The following is a 24,550-nucleotide window of genomic DNA, read 5'->3' as shown; positions in this document are numbered from 1 at the left end:
CCTTATTGTGGATAGGATTGATATAATAACTTTCTCTGAGTGCTAAAACAAATAAACAAACAGACAAGCAAAAACAATTGGGATGAAATTATTACTTTGCCATTTATTCACTCAAGTGTTTTTCACGTCCAATTGGTTGCGCGGTCATTTTCAGTACTCGACATACAAAGATTAAAGAAAATACAGCTATATCCTATGTTCTACTGATAACAATGTCAAGACTGTTCTCTACGCTCAAATTAAGTCACACGAATAGCAAGTACTTTCGGATAAATGCAAAAGCACCTTGGTGAAAATATTGAAGGGCCGCAGCCAGAATGGAACGTAGTTGAAATTTAAAAACGATCTCTGGTTAAAATGATTAAAAACTACGAGCTTTCGACTGCCCGAACTGCAGTCTTCGACGAGTAAAATGAAAGTGCTGGTTGAAGATCGCCAAATTCCGACCATTTTGTTTACTAAGTACAATCTTTGGAAATACGGGGACAGTGTACAATCTATCAGAGCATAGTCGATTCTCCGAAAAAAATGGTAATACCTGTTTAAACCTGCAGTTTGAATACAAATACACGATCTAGGCAAAGCATTTGTTCGACTTAGTTCCTATTTTGGGCGGCATTCAAGCCCCTTTTAGACTAATGTACTTGTGCTTAAAATTTGCGCGTTGATAAAGAGTGTTGATAAACCAGTTTCGCGCTAATTCGGAAAAAAGAAAGGCTTTGCGGACGACTAAGCCACAACACGGCTTTGACTTTAGGAATTCAGTACTTCATGTAGTATGGTAATACATTCTCCTCTCTTGATGTTTCTGATGCGCGGTGAAGAAAGTAATGAAAAACTCGCTCCAACCCCCTGTGCGTACGCGGATGAGATCGTACTGTTCTGGGCTGCGTTGGGCGTTGGCGAATGTTTCAGGATTGGCACAAGTTACTATAAAGAAAAAAAACTAAGTTGATATGATGTTCATCGTATTGGATACCCTGTTTATTTTGATGGAGGCCCAAGGGAAAATTTAATTGCGTTTTTCTTTGCCTTACAAAGTCGTCCATTCGTATTTATTGAATTCAGGCGATTGTGTTTGCTTGTGCATCTGTAAAACAGTTGTACATTTAAAGCCAATGGTGAATTTTTTTTTTATTTTTTTTTCTTTCTTCCCCTCGCCTTAGGCAGTGGGCTCATTTTACTTTGGATGGAGTCTTTCTGCTTCCAACTGATATTCATCTTCTAAAGCTAGGAAAAGACTTCTACGTTCGAAATGACCTATTGCGCTTGATCAACGTCCTTAAACCTGTGCGGCGTTTATTAGTCGTATTGTTTAATACAACTCACCAGTCAAAATATTTCCTCCAACACCTTTCAGGTCGGCATAACTCCTTAAGAACTCAACCAATTCGCTCTCTTTAAAGTCTTCCATGATCTTCAAATCGATCTCTGCACCGTTTGCGAAGCCAACGTTGATCGAGTGCATATCCCAGCTTTTCAGGGATCTAAATACCAATGAAAACAAAAAGTCACGTATATAAAGCCAAGAACACAGCACACTGACTCCGGCTAGGACTACGAATGAAATCTTGTGCTCTAACAATATTTTATACAGGTGTCGATCGATTTACGGCTGTTGCATTAATTAGCGTAGGAAGACTTTCGTATTAGAACAAAAATGTGGAACTTGGTCGTGTAAAGAACAATGACGTGTTTCAGTAAAGAATGAGAGTTATATAAAGTGGCTTGGCATGTGTAGCACATGCGTAAATGGATTGGCGAAGAAATGAGCCTAGGTGTTTAAGTGAAGCGGTAAAACGCACCGATATGACATTTCACAAACAAGCCCAGTCCAGTCGTTTCTTCACAAAGACTCGCAACTGAAACAATTTTTCCTAGGACATCATCTTTGTGAAAATTCTGCAATACTTTAGTGAGTGTGTGTGTGTGTGTGTGTGTGTGTATACATTTTCCCCAAAACTTACTTGTAAATATCAAAGTTCTTCAGTATCGGTGGCTTATCCAGTGGTGTGGGAGCAGCACTCAAATCTGAGGCTATGGGTGAGCCCGAACGCCGACCGTCAGCGGAAGCTCCACAACCCGCTCCCCAGCCAACGTATCCTTCAAATGTCCCTGATCCTGTAGGCAGCAATACATCCCATGGTGCCCCGGGCACTGAGTACTTTTTCTTAAGGCCGTCAATCAACTCGACTAGGGGTTGATGAGCTTCCGGACTGGGGCGAGACACTTTATTAACAACTGTTGAAACTTGTTCCGCCAGCCAACTGCAGAAATGAGACGATATATTTAGGAAAAAAAGTGGTTAGATGTGAGGCAACCTGTTTAGGACAGACACTGATACGCGATGAGTTCGTTTAGCTAAGCATAAAGTCTCTCCTTAGATATGGTTCATCTCATTACGGGTTCGATTTAATTTGGGGGTTTATTGGTTTGATTACCTATTGGTGACATCCATAGCACACACCTGCAAAGGTAAAAGTCGAGTGACACATTGACCATGGCCAGAGTAGTTAACGGACCACCACGGCATGACGGTCACTCATCAGTGAGGACAGAAATAGTCACACTGTAAAGTGAAGGCATAGATGTTCCATTGGTGGTTTTCGGACGAATTTGTCTCATAAAATGATCAACTATAAACCAACGAGGAAGTTCAACAAGAAAACCAGTCGATTTGTAAGGGCTTCTAAACGTAACTCACCTCGTGATTTCTTGGATGTCTTTGTTTTCCGCGCCGGCACTGGTTCCAAATTTGGGCAAGTTAAGCGCTGTTTCGCGTACTGCCTTGTACGTATCGGACAACCGCTGACCTCGGGTGGCTCCAGCAATCTCGTCATGGAAGGGTTCTTGCATGTTGTACCCCCAGTCACACTTGAGGCATCGAACTAACTCAGCCAAGGAAATCAGAGCGGAGTCGTGATCAAAGCAAAGCCTTTTGATGGCGTACAGAGCGTCAACAGTGTTGGAAAAAGAGATGAACTGGACACCAATAAGTGTGTGATTTGCACCACCGTTATAAATGTCCCGCTTTGTTTCCACGCAACCTTGGATAAGGGAAGATAACAGAGGACTGGGAGAGTACTGCACGATGTTGTCGTAGTTGAGAAGCAGAAGGAAAAGGGTGTACCCTGTTCGCACATTGAGGTGCTTAGCAAAGATCTCCTTGACCTGAAAAACAATCGAAAAGTATTTAAGTAAAATAAATAACAAAGCACGGGTATTGAACCAGTAAGCTTCTGCTCAAGTGATTGTGCAGCCTTAGCTTTTATTCTAGAACAGAGGCGTTCCACAGCGAAAGCAACGTAGGGGAGGGGAACACTCCCCTCCCCTCCCCGCCTGATAAACAAGAAAAAGGGCAGAAGAATATCAATAAAGACCTTATCAAAGCTCTTTATCTCCTCCGCATGTTCTGTGGGCAGAGATTGTGGTACACCCTCCAGATACATGGGCCCAGCGAGCGAGTACGTAGAGCCGTGGTTGATTGTCATTTCAAGTACTTGTAACAGTGGCACATAAGCCAAGGAGAAGTCTGTTTCTCCAGGAAATATTGGCTCGTAGCAACCGTCGCAACAGTAATTTCGTGCGCTTTTTAGGCTCACTGGCACGTGTGTGGCGTCTCCAGCTTCTCGAAGGCCCTGTATTAGGTGATCATCGTGGGGCAAAAGTGGATGGGCCCCGCCACTGAGTATGGCTTTGGCAGCTTCCTCGAGAACCTGTTTACATTGCAAAAATTAGTAAAATCATACAACCAAGATGACGTTTTCTTCATTAAATAGGAAGCAATACGTGTGATCCCTAGAGAGTACAGCCGTGTAACTCCAGTTAGGCAAAAAAAGCAATGTAGCTTACGGCCAACTTAAGATGAATTCTTCATTATCTACTAGTATACTTTGTGGATCTTATCTCTTGATTAAATACAAATAATATTTGAGATCTGTGTCAACCTTTTTATCCTAAACATTCTTACCTCACGGGGATGGTCAACCCTAACGTTTTCAAAGACCCCTCACTTCAAACCCACTCCTTCCTTCCCTCCCCCCCTCACCGTGATAGTGTTACCTGATCGTCCGGAAAAGTTATCAGATAGATATATTTTCTTTACATACCTTCTGCGGCGTATTTTTATGTACTCGCAAGGACAAACACGGGGCATTAAGTGGAAGCCTGCGCGAGGCTTTCAGACACATGATTGTGATCTCATTGCAGCCACATTCTGGCTCTGCTGCGTCATTTGCTTTGTACCCGCCTACAGTGACCTAAAAAGCAACAGTTACAATTGCAATTGAATTTGAGAAACCTTTATGTTACTTGTAGTTTCGTATCATGAAATTCTAGGGAGAGAAGAGAAAACCAGCCTGAATTTGTTTATGAATTCTTCGTATACTTTTCTGTAGACAGATTAATATGGATGGTAGGCTATAAGGTATAAGTTGGACATAAGGTCGGTAAATAGGTTGGTTGGTTAAGCTATGTGGGTCGTTACGTACCAACGATGGGAGTAAGGGAGACTAATCTTAAGGTAGCTTAGTGTAAGACGTTTGGTAGGTGGGAAGGTATTTATATTATGTTAATTAAGAAAGTAGAAAAACGGGTAGGTAGATAGGTTGGTAGGTAGGCAGGAGGTAAATATTGCGAAATTTGGAAAACGTATAACAAAAGGCGAATAGTTAAGAACGTAGTTATATGAAAGGTTGGAAAGGTTAAGAATTTAACTTAGACCGGGAAAAAGCGCATTGAAACACTAGAATCATCAGCTCACCTGCTGAACCCATTGATTAATGGTATCACCGTTTGCAAACATCCCTGTGGAGGCGTACGGAACTGCTGTCATACCCCAAGTACCCAAATCATTTAACAGACGTGAGTTGACATGGGCGTGTTCACAGAGCTTGACAAACAGGCAGTCAATGATTTCCTGGGCGTCTTCAGCTGATGTTCCTTGCAGGAACGGTAGTAGGATCTGATCCAGACGCCCGATAGATGTTGGTTCCCCAGTGAGGTGCAAACAGCAGTGATATGAGAATAAGAGTTGAACGGCTTCGACAAACGTCTCTGGACGGTCGGTTGACATCTTTTTCATTCTTGCCTCTATCTGTTTCGAATAAAAAACTACTTCTACTGAATACACTTGAATACATTTCGCGAAATGTACTTTATACTGGTTCTCTACGGAAAAGCATGTAGGCTTCGAAAGATTTTAATAAAGCAGCCGTGTCGGGCCACAAATGCCAGTTTTTACGACAACTGCAGTTCCTGATATTTCAACAACTCTTTGAATCTTACCTGCTTCAAGTTTTGCTTCTGGGCCTCAGATATCGCAAAGCCACTGTTGTCTGCAAGGTAACCAGCTAAAAATCCAAAGTTTTTCATGTACTTTTGCATCCCTTCCAAAGCCAGGATGCAGGAAGCTATAAAATCTTTCTCCTCCGCTGTTTCTCCTTTGTCGGCCTTCAATTCCTCTATCATTTTCCCCAGGCCTTTCTCTACAAGTCTTTCATAGTCAGGAACCACATGGCCCATTCCAGCTGCTTCACTCAGACCCTTGTAGAAAGCTGGAATCACTTCGTTTTCATGAAGGTAGGGCATCACCGCCTTACCAAGCCCAAGGGAGAAACATTTGGGCATCCTTCCCACTATGATCTCGTCTGGATGAAGGTTAAAGAAGTCGGCTTTGCAACCAAAGAATGGCTCCTTTGTACCACGCAGCTTGTTCACTTTGTTTGTGGTAAACAGACGTCCCAATGACACTTTCAATGCCCATCCTTTCCGTATCATAACTGAAGCATCTTTCACCTTGCTCAATCTTCTAGGTTTTAACATCGTGAAGAGGTGCGGAATTTTAGGCATCTCTCGGCGTTTGAACCATTCATCGTTCCATTGCTGGAAGCCATAGTCTAACAGGCCAAGGACTCGGTTACTTGGAGGGTCTCCAGGAAGGTATCCTCCAGTTGTCATACGGTGGAGGTATTCCTTCTGATTGTAAAACAGGTAGTCGTTTGATGGGCTTCTTATCTTCCAAAAATCTATGATTTCAAACCTGCAAAACAGGAACAGACTCTGCGAAATTAAAGGACTACATCATTACTTTTACAAATAGACTCAGACAGCTCTCTGTTAATCCGTCTTCTTTTCTTTTTGAGTTTTTTACCTCTCGCTCTCTACCATTTTACACCATCTCCGATCTTTTACCAAATTAGTTGTACTCTCTCATCAGCAGTGCGGGTTCTTGTGTTTGGCTAAGATGAAACCTTGCAACAGCTCTCATACCGTAAGAAGTTTGAGCCCTTATTCTTGAAGCTTCCAATGCTAACAGGTAACTATTGGTACACCAAAACTAATTAAACCATATTTTCTTTCCTTCACTAAAAGAAAAATTCATTTTCAAATCGTTCTCGACAAGATAAATTGTTGAACCCAATTCATACGTTTTACGCGCTCACATTTTTACAACACATTCTACAACTGTACGGTAAAAACATTTCCAATCTCGTATTTAAAAATAGCAATGCAACTTCATCACTTGCATTCGGAATAACAGAAAATAGAGTAAACCCTTACTCGAATAGAAACTTTGTACAGTACCTTTAAGAGAAGAAACAAGGAAAACATGCGGAGTTTTTAAAGAAACAGCGAAGACTTTTCCTTTATATAGGAGTACAAAGGGAAAAAATACTTTCACCTCATGTTATGGAATCTACAGAAGTCTAAATGAGAACTGATTGGTTGATGAAAATAAATCTCTCAGTGAGTGATAGTTGTTTGGCAGAGACAAAAAAGGCCCAAAATCGTCCGCAAAAGATCTTGAAAGTTGTATCAGTTTACTTGAACTATAAGTAGAAATCGTTCTAACCTTCTTTCCGCGAGAGTAGATAACTTCAATTCTTCTGCGCTTGGTACGTAATAGAAGGTTCCCTGTACTGGCCGGACTGCGCTGATCAAGCTATCAACGGTTACGTCACCTAGTTTAGAATGCTTGTCGTTACCAGCAATGTTTTTCAGTATCGTCTTGAAGACCTCTGTAGTGTTACACAAGTGCATATACATCAGCCCTTCTTCACGGCCTGACTGGTCCGCTTGACCGTAAGGCATTGAAACACGGAAGACGCGCTTATGCCTCAAAAGACCATTTACTGGTGGAACGTCGAGCTCCATATGCACGCGTGAGATGTGAGCACGTTTGTCCGTGTGAGGTATGAATGTGTCTGTGCCAGATTTCCTCCCAATCATGTCTCCTTTTTGAATCTGTAACAGTGATCATTGATGAGACAGGATCTATAACACCAATAAATTCCCTAATGGTGAAGACACATCGCCTCGTTTGTTCAGTGTTTCACAAAAATGTACTTATGTCTCCAAAAGATATATATTTTGTATGAAAAGGATTCTAAAGTGAGTTTTTTTTTTTTTTGATGATAACAAGTTTAAGGGCTCAAACGGGCGCAGATTTTCTCCTTTCCTGTCAGCAGATAGTCGAGGATAGATAATGAGAATAGCTTACTGAATGGTGAACGATCTTTGTGCCAGTGAATAGAACCAGCTCGACTTCTCATCGACCGAAATACCGTACGAGGGGGGGAGTTAGTCCGTTTCAGTACAATGTGAAACGACTTTTGTGACGTTAGCGAAACGACTTAAGACGCTAACGAACTGGTCGTCAACGAAACGGCTTGGAGGCGAAATGACGGTAACCCCCCTGTATTACTTTGTCCACGTTTCCAATTTCTTCTTAGCTGTTGCTGTTCAAGAACTTGTAATAACGAGGACAATTATGTAATATTTTTTGTTGTTGTCGCATGACATATGCGACCGGCTGGTGACAGTCTTTGGCAAATAATCTTGTCAGCAATTAATAGTCATTGTATAGTTATAAAGTTCAGTGGCAGAGTGTTTTCGAGAACCGTACTGAAGGATCTGGAGATTAGTTGAGCTAGTTTCTCTGGTGTTTCGTCCTCCCAACTGCCAGAATAATTTGAAAATAGATAGCAAGAAGAGCTTGGTTCTTTACCTTGTCCATGTTTCCAAGGACCGTCCAGTTGAACTCAAACTTCTGCGCCAGAAGGTAGCATGATCCAGGATAACCTGACAACGCCCCTTCATTCTTCACAATGTAATTCTTAATGCTCTCTGCGTCACAGGGATTTGCCACTCCATCAGTAAAGGAATTTTGAATGATCCGCTGAGGGAAACAATAAAAGACATAAAAGTCACATGAGCATGACGGATGCCTTACACAAAGACTGTCTTTATTTGGTATTTTCCTTTATCGATTCCAGTTGAGATATACTTTAATCTCTGCTCTAAGCGTGGGTGGAGGAGGGAGCCTCTTCTAACCAACCCCGTTTGGAGCTGAGGGGGGAAGGGGAAAATAAGGGTTTGAGAGGGGGCTTCGTGAGAGTGGAATTGGACCGGAGAAGTCAACACTCTTTCAATCCCTGGCGAATCACATAGGCACCATGCTGCTATAGGAAATAAAGGAGTAATCCTGTCCGTCATGAAAAGCTTGTTTTCAAATATTAAAGTTACACTGAACTGAATATGGATATTTAGTACTCTGGTCCCTTTAAAATGGCAGAGGGAGAGTGGATGAAACAGGATATACAATAGATATAGGAAGGCTTAACGGGAAATTACATTCGTATGGTATATATATATTTATTAAAAACTGGATCATAGGATAATGCAATTCAAGACTTTTTATTGGCTTAGCCATTATGGTCTATCAGCCAATATACCATAATCTACAAATATGGCAAGCGTACGTTTCAGCTTAAGATTAAAAGGGAACTAAAAATTTAATAAAATTTAATAATTTAATTGAACGTTTTTAATAAAACAATTATTCCACTCGCGCTTGTTGGATATGAGATGATTATAGCCAACGAGGCGCTACGCGCCTCGTTGGCTATCTATCATCTCATATCCAACGCGCGCTCGTGGAATAATTGTTAAATATTCAAATGTAATTAAGAACTCCAGAAGAAATGGCTGCAGAGCCACTTCTTCAATTCAGCCGAGCAAAAACATAAATACATAATCCTTGAAAACAGTTTTTGGCCTATACATGAGTTGCTCTTTCGTTTGTGTTGCGGAGAACCTTTGAAGTGCCTGCCACCTTAACCTTTTAGCATGACCATCTTTCTCTTCTCTAGCAAAGACAAAGTCGAATATTTCTTACCTTACTCGGAGGCTGAGATTGGGTGACATCCGGTTCGTCGCAGAAGTTCTTCATATTAGTCTCAACACGCTGAAGAACTTTCTCCAATTCCCCTTCAACGTTTGATTTAAGCAAAAAGAACACATCTCCTCCTGTGTCCAGGAATTTCTGCGAGTCAGGAACAAGCTTCTTACCCAGGGGACGTTCATCAAGATTTGCTAATTTGGGGTCATCTTTATACCACTCTCTCCACTGGTCTGGGTCAAACGCAACAATTGCCCTGGTACATGACTCTGAAAAATGGTGGTGACAAACTAGGGTGGATAAGCAATTTTTTTTTCCATTTTTACGAACTGCTCTAAATAACTCTCTCAGGGACAGATATGATGTTGGTATTGAGCTTCTCAGTCAAAGTCACACCAATGCCAGCCGAAAGGCAGCATCAAATGCCGAGAGAAAGCACTCTGAGCAGGACGGGTTAAGAAGAATGCACTCAATATTGCCAAACTTCGTCCCTTCCGGCAGTAAAGTTTACCGTTTCTAAGGATCTCGTGCAACAAATTCTGAGGTGTTGATTGAACCTATATCTGGTTGCCTCACATATTGCAAAAGCCACTGTTGATTGAAGCTAGTCAGATATATTCAAGTCTGTTCAGCAACCTATGTCTGGGAACCTCAATATGTGATACACCAAGATAGCAGCTACAGAATCAAGAAGTCACATGCCATACAACCCCTTATAATCTTTCTCCTATATTTGGTCTATTCTACGTTTTATATCAAAGGAATTTTAAAAAAGGGAAAAAGTCTCATTTGGAGGAGGGCTATACAGTTATTCTACAAATAATGGCTTCTGTACAGTTAAACTTTCTAACCGTTTCCTTTAGCTTTCTCCAACTCCAGTGCGTATTTGATGACGTCACGCACGGCATCCAAAATGCCGTCCCGAACTGTGAGGTCATTTACAGGAAGATCTTTCTTGTAAAAGGCAGTGACAAAGATTCCGTATTTTGGTTTGCTGATGAGTAAGCCACGCTGCGCCTTATGAAGTAGTTTGTCCTCAAATAACACCTGCATCAGAAAAAGGAACATTGCTTTTGACAAATTTAAAAGAAATGAAAAAAATGTCAATAAATTAGAATCTCTTTTATAGTTCCCTTATTCAAGGGCTACCTCTAAACAAGAAACACAACATGAGTTTCGAATGAAAAGGAGATTATGTATACAGGAATTGTATCCACCTTCATTCAGATGGGAATGAATAGGGAATCTTCATGTTTTAATCGAGAGCGGTTTTTAGTCTCTTGCTGTTGTGGATTGCTTAACTTATTATCCGCCTACTGGTTTTAAATTAAATGGATAAATTACCAGAAAAGGAGATAAAAATAAGACGATCTCACCTGCAGACTCATTTCGATATCTTGTCGCCTGCATAGTAAAATTAAATAAATCCCTGAGTTCATGATATAACAAAGGTACTATGCGCATTTTTATTAGACATATTTAGATGAGGGTATGAAAATAATATTGTAACGTTTTTTATTCGAAGATATTTTATAACTTGACGGAATGTAACTCCAAAGGAGGCTTGGGATAGGGGGAAAGTCCTCGAAGGGAGGTTGGGGAAGGGAAGTCTTCCGAAGGAGGGTTGGGGAGGGGAAAAGTCCCCGAAGGGAGGTTGGGGAAGGGGAAAGTCTTCCGAAGGAGGGTTGGGGAGGGGAAAAGTCCCCGAAGGGAGGTTGGGGAAGGGGAAAGTCTTCCGAAGGAGGGTTGGGGAGGGGAAAAGTCCCCGAAGGGAGGTTGGGGAAGGGGAAAGTCTTCCGAAGGAGGGTTGGGGAGGGGAAAAGTCCCCGAAGGGAGGTTGGGGAAGGGGAAAGTCTTCCGAAGGAGGGTTGGGGAGGGGAAAAGTCCCCGAAGGGAGGTTGGGGAAGGGGAAAGTCTTCCGAAGGAGGGTTGGGGAGGGGAAAAGTCCCCGAAGGGAGGTTGGGGAAGGAGAAAGTCTTCCGAAGGAGGGTTGGGGAGGGGAAAAGTCCCCGAAGGGAGGTTGGGGAAGGGGAAAGTCTTCCGAAGGAGGGTTGGGGAGGGGAAAAGTCCCCGAAGGGAGGTTGGGGAAGGGGAAAGTCTTCCGAAGGAGGGTTGGGGAGGGGAAAAGTCCCCGAAGGGAGGTTGGGGAAGGGGAAAGTCTTCCGAAGGAGGGTTGGGGAGGGGAAAAGTCCCCGAAGGGAGGTTGGGGAAGGGGAAAGTCTTCCGAAGGAGGGTTGGGGAGGGGAAAAGTCCCCGAAGGGAGGTTGGGGAAGGGGAAAGTCTTCCGAAGGAGGGTTGGGGAGGGGAAAAGTCCCCGAAGGGAGGTTGGGGAAGGGGAAAGTCTTCCGAAGGAGGGTTGGGGAGGGGAAAAGTCCCCGAAGGGAGGTTGGGGAAGGGGAAAGTCTTCCGAAGGAGGGTTGGGGAGGGGAAAAGTCCCCGAAGGGAGGTTGGGGAAGGGGAAAGTCTTCCGAAGGAGGGTTGGGGAGGGGAAAAGTCCCCGAAGGGAGGTTGGGGAAGGAGAAAGTCTTCCGAAGGAGGGTTGGGGAGGGGAAAAGTCCCCGAAGGGAGGTTGGGGAAGGGGAAAGTCTTCCGAAGGAGGGTTGGGGAGGGGAAAAGTCCCCGAAGGGAGGTTGGGGAAGGGGAAAGTCTTCCGAAGGAGGGTTGGGGAGGAGGAAAGTCCCCGAAGGGAGGTTGGGGAAGGGGAAAGTCTTCCGAAGGAGGGTTGGGGAGGGGAAAAGTCCCCGAAGGGCGGTTGGGGAGGGGGGAAAGTCCCTGAAGAGCGGTTGGGGAAGGGAGAAGCCCCGAAAAGGGGCTGGGGAGGGGGGAAAGTCCTCCCTTACCAAACAAAATCATCTTGTGATTAAAATTGAGACTTATATTCACGAAATATAGCGGTAGGAATTAATATTGAAATAGGTATTGGCACGCAATCGCCTTATTGCATTATTGTTTTATGTTTTGTTGTTATTTGTTTGTTTTTGTTTGTTTTTTAGTTATTTTGCTAAAAAAACTATATGTTAGCGTATAGATTGGTGTAATTTGGTGTAGTGTAATCTAATCAGCGCAATTTGGTGTATCTCTAAGCAATCTGACTGGCACATGTTTTTTTTTGATGTATCTCAAAGCAATGTGATTGGTGCAATTTTTTAGTGTATCACAAACCAATCAGATTGTAGTATTTTTCGATGTCGCACCAATCAGAGCGTTCTTGCTAAATTATGGTTTGACAGGTCTCCAAATTTCAGCCAATCAACGCGTGACTCGCGGAGAGCGGTTCGCGAATTAAGAAACGTATTAGTCGTGTTGGGAAAGTGGCGGAGTTGAGATCAATGTACGACTATAGTTCGTTCTAAAGGAGACTGAGTGGAACATGAGAAAATTTTGAATCAAATATTGCTTGAGATGTTGATGGGAGCAACCAGAATATCCGGCCGCTATTGACTTTTATGAATGGATTGCTCTTGCGGTCCCGATTTCGAAAAATAATGTTAAAAGAGAGGTCATTTGAACCAGTGGTCCTGCATTCAAGCTTTCCTGAAGTCGAAGAATGATGATAAAATGATATGGCCGTTAAACTAGTGCATCCACAATCCCGCGCTCACGAAGTCGAAGAATAATATAACGAGAGGGTCGTTAAACTAGTGCTCCCGTAATTCCGCACTTTTGAAGTCGAAGAATGATTAAAGAAAAGGTGAAGTTTACCAAGTGTTGACGCAGTCCTGCGCTAACTTTATTTCGTTTTCTCGACTGAGGGATATTTCGTTGCTATACATGAATTCCATTTTTAATTTCGCTTAAAGAACGAGCCTAAGAATGACATCTACAAGAATTGTGAGCTCATCTACCCAGCGTGATGGCTGTCCTTCGTGAGGACCTTATCGTTATGATCTGTCAGGATGAGAGAGGTCATCAAGTAAATTTTTCTACCAATTGCAAGTTAAAACGTACATGTTTTGTGTACCACTACTTCACTTGTACCGCACACACCGTCAGCTAAAGGCCTAATACGAATTTAGCATCAGGGCGTGTTGTTTTGGATGGGCTAGTTTTGCTGACTCTAGTAAAACTAACTCAATACATTTGCATAAATTATATTTCATTGATGATCTTGTTTTTTGCCCTGTAGCCGCTCTCTTTGTAAAACCGCAAAGTTATATTTACTTTCTGCGTCGACTGCCATGTTAAATATCCGTTTCTTCGCTTTTAAAAGTTCTCCGTGAATTAAATATTGTTTAAACGATACTTTCCCGCTACAATTGCGTGTTTACTTTTTACTCGCCAGTAGGGACCAGACTTTTTCAGGTGAAATGCCATTTTCCAGTAAACAACGAAGAATATTTTGAGGCGACTATCTGTTATTGTACAAGAAGCTACACGGAGCCTATATTTTGGCCGGATCTGCGAATCAGCGGATTGAATTGAATTGGTTCTAGATCTAATTGAAGGCGTTACTGTTTTAGCAAAATCGCTGTCTAGTGCTTTTCATTATTTGTTAACACGGCGAGTTATGGAGATTAAGACTTTGGAACAAGTTGATGCCATCCATGACAATTTGGAAACACTAAAATGCTGGAGAAAATGCCGGGTCGCTCAGTAAAAATTTGCATTTGAACGCGATGACTTTGTTTAGAAGGATTTCTCCTGCTTACATCTAATATGTCACTGAAGGCATTTTATGGACCGCAAGTTTTCTGACTGATTCAGATTTAAGGTAGTATGTGGCACTAACTTCCACAAGAATTTTTTTTTTGTCAGGAAAGTGTAGTTCTTTCGTCCGCTATATGAATCTATCAATAGATCCAATCGCCTAACGTTACACACGACAATGAACTTTTACTGTTCTGAAGGGTATTTGTTTTCATCAGTACGATAACAATAGAAGTGATTTGCAATATTAGGTTTGTGCTTTAAATAAATATATTTAAGTCCGCTCGAAAGATAAGTTTAAACTCTAACAAGCTTGGTTGTCGTCCCAGCATTTTAAGCCTGACTGACACTCGATGCCAAAACTCATCCTCATTCCCAGGCTATGTCCACCACCTTGCTTTACGTCAATTAAAAAGTGCTACGTAACGCCTATTGTGCATCTTTCTACACAGGAAAAACGAAACGGAATTACTGGCTGTGGCCCTTTACGGCAAGAATAATAATTGCGGTTTTGTCTCTGACGAAGAGGCGGCAGTACGCATTATTATGGCCTACGAGCAGGTCATTGTTCAATCTCGTCACGCAACGTTGGAGAGAGGGCGTTGCGTGAAAAGTTCAAATTAGGGCTGTGGAGGGGACAGCAGGAAGCGTAGTGTCAATGTAGTTTATTATTGCCAACAATCATTCAGACATCAGCATCAGTTAATAAGTGTCCCATTTCAACCCACATATCCGAAAAAATAACCCCTGCATGCGTAACATGCCTATGTTTTAATTTTGGCCGGAATTATTATCACACAAAGTGATAATACCACCACACAGGGGGTCACCATTTTATGGGAAATTTGGGTTCAAGTTGCCTTCGAGGTATTTCGATTGCGATCTATAGCTAATTCTGTAATATTTCGAGACCATCACGCTGCGTCAATCTCATAATAAACTTTACGCAAGGAGAGGAATTCATCGGTAGATTTTTTTTTCAAATTTCATGGTTATTCAAACAAAACATTACGCTTTCCTTGTATCAACATTTTCTTAATCCAATCCTGATTTTAAAAAATGGCGAAAGAGAGCTGATCTTTCTCAAAAATCGTTTATTTGAAAGTCGAAATAACCTTTCGCCATACATTTCTTCCTAGCAACTTGCAATGTTTGCTCCTTGGCGATCCCAGGAATCTCTGCGCAAAAGCAAGGATCCGATCACTGGCAACTAGTTCAATGCTTAATTCACAGGAGTTCCTACGAAACCTCAAGGGTCAAGAGTTCTTCTTAGAATTCAGTCAAGTACAATTATAAGAATGAAATTTGAACACATATCCTTTTGGTTTGTTAAGACGATCGTTTTTCTTTCTTTAAAAAAAGCATGAGTTGCCACTTGAATACTGTCCACGTGTGGAAAAACTTATTTATAAAATGAACGCCGCTCTGCAATCTATGATACAATGGATTAACTTGTAAACGCGACTTTTCTAAGTAATTCTATGACAGACAACGTCAAGTAAGTCCACCGAGAGGGGTTGGAAGTGTTTGTCAGCTCTAAGAAGGAGAGTCGGGTCAGTGCGTCACTGGAGATTAGTTGAAATGAGTACCACTGATGCTTCAAAAGCTGAGATATCATGTTTGTAAAAAAAAAATATTTAAAATTTCCTTCGGTCAAGCATTTTTCCCAAGACGCTTACTTGAAATTTGAAGGCTACGATGAGTTCTAAGTTTCCAGAAGGTGTAGCCCAGACTGGTGGGAACTTAGATCGTCTGCCCTCCCTCCGTGAAACCGGTCGTACGTGATCAGATGCGTTTTTTTTTAATCAAGGTCGTCACCCCTCATTGAGGATGGAATAATTTCTATCGAAGTGTCGACTTTTGGAAAAAATCGACTTGAACTTATTTCTTCCTCCTTTTCAACATCAATACATGTAAATAGCTTTTCTATTCGTCGTATTTGTGTCTTGGTCATTTTTCTTTCCAATTCAGATTTAAAAAGTAAGTATATCACGTTTGATCCGAATAACTTGAACAATGTCTGTAATGATATCTTTTAAAACTGTTACTCTGTGATATGTTTGCATGATCTGACCCAATGCTTGGGAATCCGGATACAATAAAAAGCACGTACAGTCTAAATTTTCACATTTCTTGCAGAGGTGGAAAGGACTAAAGGTCCGTAATTTTTTCTCTCAACGATCGAACTGCTGCATGTAGCGAAACATGCTACGCACGCAAAGCTCTGTGCATTGTGACTCTGCATACTCTCGCTCCATTCAAGGAGAGCAGAACATATTTAGAAACTGCAAAAAGGTGTGGCTCTTACCTACTTGATATTTCTGCACGACGATGTAGAATTGGATGCAATCGTTGGATATTCTCGATAATTTCCAACTAAATATATGCAATCAAAAGTATGCAACCCAAAACCCCTGTAAGATTCGTTTAGTCGATCTCGAAACGATCATTAACATCTGGCAATAATGCGCTCCAAACAACCTTAGTGGAAGGGAGCAGATACAACGAAATCTATTTAATTGAAAAGGGGCAAATGAAAGGGATTCCAGGAGATTTAAGACGTTGGGTTATAAAGGATCAAGGGAATGCTAGTTTTAAGCGTGCAAATATGGAAAACGATTCTTACCTAAGTTTGTGACTGTCGACCTGAAAGGACTCCTCGTACGTGTCGCCTGGAAAAAAAAAATAAGATACTACATTTGAATATGAATGCTTTTGTTATGTTGTGTCAATCAAACACATCATCACATGCCACTCTTCTGAAATGGGGGGGGGGGGGGGAGAATTGACATTTCGGTCTTCAGTGACACTGCAAAATTGTTTGATAAACAGCTATAATCTCTCAACTGACCTTGAAAAATAATATCGACCGTTAATCACTGTATTGATTGCTTAATGCCCTGAGGTTATCTACGTATGGCAAAATAAGGAGGGGTAGGGCGGCAGAATCATCGGAAAGGAAATACATTGTTGTTTTAGTCTGACGTTTGCCATTTGATTTCCACCACGAGAAGGATTTTTATTATTCTCATAACAATATTTGGAATGTGCGGAACTATGATTTTCCGTTAGGTCAGCCTTTTTTTCCCAAGAATCTTACTTGAAATTTGAAAGCTACGATGAGTTGCAAGTTTCCCTAACGCGTAGCCCAGACTGAAAGGAACCCATCAGGCTGTTAGCCCTTCCTCCGTGAATCCGGTCGTACGTGATCAGATATATATATATATATTTTAATCAAAGTCGTCACACCTCATCGAGAATGGAATAATTTCTATTGAAGTGTCGACTTTTGGATAAAAACGACTTGAACTTATTTCTTCATCTTTTCCAACATCAATACATGTAAATAACTTTTCTACTAGTTATCTTTGCGTCCTAGTCATTTTTCTTTCAAACTCAGATTTAAAAAGGGAGTGTATCATATTTGATCCGAATCATTTAAACAAATATTTCCGAAATTATATCTTTTTACAACTGTTACCCAGCGACACATTTGCATGATCTGACCCAATGCTTGGGAATCCGGTTACAGTAAAAAGCACGTACAGTTCTAGATTTCCACATTTCTAGCGGAGGTGGAAACGACTAAAGGTCGGTTTTTTTATTTCAAGCATAGATAGAACTGTTGCAGTAGCGAAACGCGTTACGCATGCAAACTTTTGTGCACTCTAACTCTGCATACTTCTGCTCCATTCAAGGAGAACAGAAGATTTTTACAAACTTCAAAAAGGTGTAGCTCTTACCTACTTAATATTTCTGCACGACGATGCAGAATTGGATGCAATTGTTGGATATTCTCGATAATTTCCAGCTAAATATATGCAACCAAAAGTGTGCAACCCAAAACGCCTATAAGACTCGATCAGTCGATCTCGAAACGATCATTAACATCTGGCAATAATGCGCTCCAAACAACCTCAGTGGAAGGGAGCAGATAGAACGAAATCCATTTAATTAAAAAAGGGCAAATGAAAGGGATGCCAAGAGATTGAAGACGTCGGGCTATAAACGATCAAAGGTTTTAAGTGTGCAAATATGGCAAACGATTCTTACCTAAGTTTGTGACTGTCGACCTGAAAGGACTCCTCGTACGTGTCGCCTGAAAAAAATAGATACTAAAGTTGAATATGAATGCTTTTGTTATGTTGTGTCAATCAAACAATCAGGTGATGGCACCATGCCACGCTTCCGATAAGGAGGGAGAATTGACATTTCGGTATTCAGTAACACTCTGCAAAATTGTTTGATAAGCAGCTATAATCTCTCCACTGACCTTAAAAAGTGATATTGACCGTTAATCACTGTATTGATTGCTTAATGCCTAGGGGTTATCTACGTATGGAAATATAAGGAGGGGTAGGGTGGCAGAATAATTGCATAGGAATTACCTTGTCGTTTAAGTCTGACGTCTGCCATTTGATTTAATTTCCACCATAAGAAGGATTTGTATAGTCCTCATAACAATGTTTGGAATATGCGGAACTATGATTTTCCGTCAAGTCAGGCTTTTTTTCCCAAGTCATTTACTCGAAATTTGAAAGCTACGATGAGTTCGATGAGTAGCGCGTAGCCCAGACTGAAAGGAATTCATCAGACTGTTAGCCCTTTCTCCGTGAAACCGGTCGTACGTGATCAGATATCTATTCTTTCTAATCAAAATCATCACGCCTAATCGAGGATGAAATAATTTCTATTGAAGTGTCGACTTTTGGATGAAACGACTTGAACCTATTTCTTCATCTTCTCCAATATCAATACATGGGAATAACTTTTCTACTCGTCGTCTTTGCTTCTTAGTCATTTTTCTTTGAAACTCAGATTTAAACAAATATTTCCGAAATGATATATTTCACAATTGCTACTCTGCGACACATTTGCATGATCTGACCCAATGCTTGGGAATTTGGATACAGTAAAAAGCACGTACAGTCTAGATTTCCACATTTCTAGCAGAGGTGGAAACGACTGAAGGTCCGTAATTTTTTCTCTCATAGATCGAACTGTTGCAGCAGCGAAACACGTTACGCATGCAAAGTTCTGTGCACCGGCTGTAACTCTGCATACTTTTGCTCAGTTCAAGGAGAGCAGAAGATTTTTACAAACTGCAAAAAGGTGTGGCTTTTGCCTACTTAATATTTCTGCACGACGATGCAGAATTGGATACAATCATTGGATATTCTTGATAATTTCCAACTAAATATATGCAACCAAGAGTATGCAACCGCCAAAACGCCTATAAGAGGCTGTGACTAAAAGTGGGACGGGGACATGGGGACTGAGACGTGGGACGCGGGGACGTGGGACTCGGGGACGTGGGACGCAGGGACGTGGGACGCGACGACGCGGGGACGTGGGACGTGGGACGTGGGACGTGGGACGTGGAACGTGGGACGTGGGGCGTGGGACGTGGGACGTGGGATGCGGGGACGTGGGATGCGGGGACGCGGGACTAGGGGACGTAGGACTTGGGGACGTGGGACGCGGGGATGTGGGGCTGGGGGACTTGAGGAGGTTGGAGCTCGGGGATGTGTGGGACTCGGGGAAGTGATGAACAAACAACAGCTGACTTTTGCGCCGAATTTTTAAAAGTATAAATTTCGGTGGTCTCGAGAAAGGTATTATAATGTTGGAGAACTTGACAGTCGTGGCAGATGATTTCCAGCGTCCATGGTTCGGCCGGATATATTTTTTTGCCTATTTGACCGTGAGAATTTTGGGCAGAGAATATTTTCAACGTGAGGGGTCTTAGATAACGTGGGCAGCCATGGAGGACTTTCCTGGTAATTAACTATTGTTTCTTGTTGATTCTACAACATCAGTGCATTATCCTTGCAAATTTCGATGCTGACGTTTACTTCAGGAAAACCGCTGTCCGAAAATGTATATTTCTTTCATTTTCATTCCCAGAATGTGCAGATAATTCTCGTAATGATCTCGTACTGGAAAGTGAGTGGGAACCGGAGAAAAGTACGTGTGAAGAATCCTAAGATTTGAGAAAACGGATACTCACATGCAGGTAAGTCCTACATGGCTTCCCACGGTGTTTAAGATCCCCTGCGTTGAAACTATTCTGTTCAGATTTCTCACGGTCAAATAGCAAGAAAACATATCCGGACCAACCATGGACGCTGGAAATCATTGGCTACTGCTGACAAGCTCTTCAGCATACAATACCTTTCTCGAGACCATCGAAAATTATACTTTACAAATTCAGCGCAAAAATCGGGTGTTGTTAGTCTATCACGTCCCTGAGTCCCCGCGCGTCCCAAAGTCCCCGCGTCCCACCTCTCAGAGTCCCACCTCTCAGAGTCCCACTTCCCCGAGTCCCAAGTCCCCGAGTCCCACGTCCCCGCGTCCCACGTCCCCGCGTCCGACGCCCCGCGTCCTACGTCCCCAAGTCATACGTCCTCGCGTACGACGTCCCCGCGTCCCCGAGTCACACGTCCCCGCGTCCCACGTCCCCGAGTCCCACGTCCCAGTTCTCACGTCTCCGTCCTACTTTTAGTCACAGCCCCTATAAGACTGGATCAGTCGATCTCGAAACGATCATTAACAACTAGCAATAATACGTTCCAAACAACCTCAGTGGAAGGGAACAGATACAACGACATCCGTTAAATTGAAAAAGAACAAATGAGAGGGATACTAAGAGATTTAAGACATTGGGCTATAAACGATAAAGGCAGTGCTGGTTTTAAGTGTGGAAATATGAAAAAAACGATTCTTACCTACGTTTGTGACTGTCTGTGTGGCCTGAAAGGACTCCGTGTACGTGTCGTTACTCCAGCTGAATATGAATGCTTTTATTATGTTGTGTCTAGCAAACACATCAGGTGATGGTACCACTCTTCTGATAAGGGAGGAAAATTGACACTTCGGTCTAAATCAAAACTCTGCAAAATTGTTTGATGAACAGCTCTAATCTCTCAGCTGACCTTGAAAACTAATACTAACAGTTAATCGCTCTCCTGATTACTTGATCCCCTGGGATTATCTAGGTACGGCAAAATAAGGAGGGGTAGGGGGGCAGAATCATCGAGGAGAAACGTTTAGCAAGACTTCTGCCATTTGATTCCCACCATCGGAAGAATTTGTGTAGTTCTAGCTACAATGTCTGAAATGTGCGCAACTAAGAGTTTTTGTAAGGTGATTACTTCGATAACCTCTAAACAATTTGCTGCAGCATCTCTATACTTTTGCTTGTTTGTTTTTTTACCGTGAGAAAATTGATACTCCCACTGAGTATGCATTGTTATTTCATCAGCATCAGGCGATGGAACCACGTTTCTGATGTGGGAGGAGAATTGAAATTTTGGTGTAAGGGGGTGCTTAAATTCTTTTCAGGGCTCTTTCATTGCTTTTTCTTGTGATGATTATTTTTGTTATTTGTTAATTTCTTTGTTTGTTAAAATTAAATAAATGATACGACTGAACTTGTTTTTGCAAATACACTATATTTGTCCAAACCTTAGTCCAAATCAATGCAACATAACATTTGTAAACACACATTCAGATTAGAAATGCGCCCTATAAGCATTTATTTATTATTATTATTATTATTATTATTATTATTATTATATTATTCAAAATTGTTATCCAAAGGATGCGATCCACACCCGAATAAGGGACTTTAAGATCCACTACGGCGACGCTCTGGTACGGCAAAAGTGTGAAAGATTACCTCCGGTGACGTCACTACTTACAGTTCGAGCAAGGTTTCCCGCCGTAGCACGGCTGTCTGATGCGGAAAACATGGCGAGTTGACGGAGTGTTCACTACGTGAGTGAACTATTGTATTTTTATCGGATCTTTTATGACGTTCTTTTAACAAAAAAAAACTTGCTGGAAGTGTTCCGAAAGATGGACAAGTCAGACAAGCACACATCGCAAGCATTGTAAGTTCGAAGTTGTTTTTACTTTTGCTCACTTCTAGTCTCTAAAACACTGACGTTTAGCAAAGTTCCATGCAACTTAGTGTAGAACGGGTGACTGCTGGAATATAGGCTGACTTGGTTTGAAAGAGAAAACTGTTTTTCTTTCCATTTTTGTTCATTTTCTGTCGATGTAAGCTTAAGCTTACAGCTGAGTGAAATCACTTGACTTGGTTGTTGAGTTTGCCCCTCTTTCAGAGCTTTATGATGATAGGCAGTATCTCTCTCTTGAAATTTGCTCCTGAATAATGACAAAACCTTTGTTAGAACACATTAGCATTCATAGAACATTTTTTATTTTAAGGGCTTAAGATAATGTAAACCAAATTTTCACCTTCTGGTAGGATGCTTTGAAATTACAGATGCACTCTTTAGCAAATCTAGGGGCCAGTATATGTAAGCTAATGGAAACTCTAGGATATTTTGAAGTCATGAGGGAATTTTTTCTCCTGATCTGAAAAAAAAAGTCGTAAAGCTAAAACAAATGTACGTATAATTGTTGACAATGTATCAGACTCAATGTCAAAACCAGCATTTCCACATGTAACTTAGAAGAGACATTCCACTTTTGCATCTAAGCAGAGGAAAACTTTATGCTTATTTCAGTTTTACCCAATAGCTTTGGTTAAAAAATTTAATCCTCATTTTGAAAAGAAGTCGTGCTGGTTAATGCCCAGCTAGATGATGACATTCTTTATTTTTCCGGAAATTCCAGTGTCAAAAAAAACTATTGATTTTAGGCTTGTGCTTTCTTCGGGCTGATTCACCCTTGTTGAGAACTTGAATCTTGTGGCTCTGCTTATGTCCTAGTGAGAGCTAAGGTTAATAGTGTCATGGCATATGCAATTCTGAAGATACACCTATCTGGAAAGTCTAAGTATGTGAAGAACAAGGTGGGGTGCACAAAGAATATGGCTTTTGCTTTCATAAATAACCTTGAATTCAAGTACTTTTGAGATTTTCCTTGAAATCAAGGGTCATGCAAAATAAGTTTCAAGGTCAGGAGGATCACACAGGAAAAAATCTGAGGTTGTGTTTCCATATAGACATATTAGCCCATTTCTAAGAAAAGCACTAACAATGTACATTTTCCCCACACTACTCAGTCCCAACTTTAAGTTCTTCTTAAAGTCCAGAAACTTGAAGTAACTTATTATGTCTCCAAACAGCCACTCCACACTTGTTCTCACTCTACTCATAGCAGTATTGTAAGCTTCCATCTGTGGGGTTAAAGCTCCATTTTTAAATGGACATTGAAGGTGTACACGAATGGGGTAGGCAGGATCCCCGTAAATACAAAGTGGTTGTCCAGTCAGGCTGAAGGCATACTGATTGAGGTCACGCAATAGGTCAGAATCAGCCAGCATACCTGCATCATGCTTTCTGCCCTCTGCAACAAAATTCATGGAGGCACTGTAAAAGTTCAGTCAGATAAGTGAAACCAAAGTCATAACATTTTTTTGAAAGAATATTGAAGCATTGAGGGTCTCATTGGAATATTTCATTTTCCTTGAAACTATGACAATTCAGGGAAAAATCAAAGTATTCATTTGCTTATTCATATATTATGAAATATTGAAAAAATTAAAAGAAACATGCTTTTGTCTGGAGATAGTCAGCTTGCCTATGAGAGTGAAGTGTTTTTATAAGAGGGTGTTTTAATTTCTCATGAAAAAGCAGTGGTATATTTCCAGGAAGTCTTATTCCATGCAATTTCCTACGATGAAAGGGAAAAACAAACCACTTTGGCAGTTGCCTCCTCACCCTGACCCCATATTCAATTTTCTAACTGAAAAGGCAACTTACCAACAGGGCCATACATATTTGCAATCATTCCATTTGGGGTAACAACAGACTGAAACTTGATTCCATGGACACGTTTGTGTCCATTGTAAAGCAACCTCTGGTTAAGAGTGCCGGGCCTACAAACATGGCGAACTGTCCCGTCAATAAAACCAAAACAGTTATCAAGTGGGCTTCCTTTTCGGTGAACAACTTCAGCAAATCTTTCAAGATTGGCTTGGCTTAGCAGCTGACGATTCCACTGCAGAATGCGATGACTGTGAACTTGCTAAATATAATCTAAAACTTGATTAGTTATCATGCACAATACAGGAACGGGCTTAGCGAACAAGTGGACCATGTCACTGTATCGGCAAGGGTAACACAACCGCTTGAAAAGCATACACAATCCTTCGGTTCCGTCACAAATTGTCCCTTGGTGACAACTTATAACAGCAGGAATCCGTAAAGCCCGAGAAAGTCTTGGGATGTCAGCTTTCTTGAACCGAAATTCGGACAAACATTCATCTTCGGTCAGGTTTTCGAGGTCGAAACGTGAATACAACTCACACGGCAAGTCCAGGTTTTGTGGGTTGTAAAGGTCGTATAGTAAGAGAAATTCGGCGTCATCGAGGACATTCATGTCATAATAGAGCATTATAAGCTCTCTCAATTCTTTCCAAGAGACCATTTTTTCTAAACAAACATACAAACATACATACAACAAAAAAACTTGGAGCAGAGTTTTATTTGTTTATATCGAGTTCGACTTCGCCGTACTGCACAAAACTTAATCAATTTGAGTTTGGCGGGAGACGGCGTAGTCGGCCCAGTCTCTTTCGGTTGCATCAGCCGTACCAGAGCCTCGCCGTACTGGATCTTAAAATCCCTAGTATTAATTTGAGCGCGGCCAAATAGCCGTTCCATTGGATGTCACGCAATACTCCTCTTCTTTCAGGAGGGGGCGTTGCGTGACATCTCAAAGAACGTCTGAGCAGGAGACTAAACT

The 24,550-nt window shown here is 41.6% G+C and overlaps 1 protein-coding gene and 1 non-coding gene across 2 annotated transcripts; both read right to left on the bottom strand.

Moving 5' to 3' along the window:
- Window positions 1–83: 83 nt before the first annotated feature.
- On the bottom strand, window positions 84–17,935 carry LOC111324026 (uncharacterized). Its single transcript, XM_088737796.1, has 15 exons — window positions 17,882–17,935; window positions 16,455–16,500; window positions 10,558–10,585; window positions 10,033–10,228; window positions 9,179–9,450; window positions 8,009–8,179; window positions 6,854–7,245; window positions 5,287–6,040; window positions 4,763–5,095; window positions 4,110–4,259; window positions 3,381–3,716; window positions 2,705–3,171; window positions 1,968–2,267; window positions 1,330–1,487; window positions 84–930 (listed from the first exon to the last, which is right to left on the bottom strand). The coding sequence occupies exons 3-15, from the start codon at window positions 10,567–10,569 to the stop codon at window positions 770–772; spliced, it is 3,702 nt and encodes a 1,233-aa protein (XP_088593922.1). The 5' UTR covers window positions 10,570–10,585; window positions 16,455–16,500; window positions 17,882–17,935; the 3' UTR covers window positions 84–769.
- A 4,801-nt stretch (window positions 17,936–22,736) lies between these two features.
- Window positions 22,737–24,455, bottom strand: LOC111334315 (uncharacterized). Its single transcript, XR_015993287.1, has 2 exons — window positions 23,566–24,455; window positions 22,737–23,149 (listed from the first exon to the last, which is right to left on the bottom strand). It is a non-coding gene; the product is annotated as an uncharacterized LOC111334315 (transcript).
- Between the last annotated feature and the right edge of the window lie 95 nt (window positions 24,456–24,550).

The sequence above is a fragment of the Stylophora pistillata genome, chromosome 11 (assembly GCF_964205215.1).
Source record: "Stylophora pistillata chromosome 11, jaStyPist1.2, whole genome shotgun sequence".
NCBI classification, from domain to species: Eukaryota; Metazoa; Cnidaria; class Anthozoa; order Scleractinia; family Pocilloporidae; genus Stylophora; species Stylophora pistillata.
Note: the sequence above shows the minus strand (reverse complement) of the source record. Positions and strands in the feature narration are given on the sequence as shown.

Bases quoted from the DNA above. Each gene is read 5' to 3' on its own strand.
- LOC111324026 (XM_088737796.1), bottom strand. The intron at 9,451-10,032 runs GTTAGAAAGTTT...ACCATTTTTCAG, and splicing joins GGAGAAAGCTAAAGGAAACG to AGTCATGTACCAGGGCAATT. The intron at 3,172-3,380 runs GTCTTTATTGAT...ATTGTTTTTCAG, and splicing joins AGATAAAGAGCTTTGATAAG to GTCAAGGAGATCTTTGCTAA.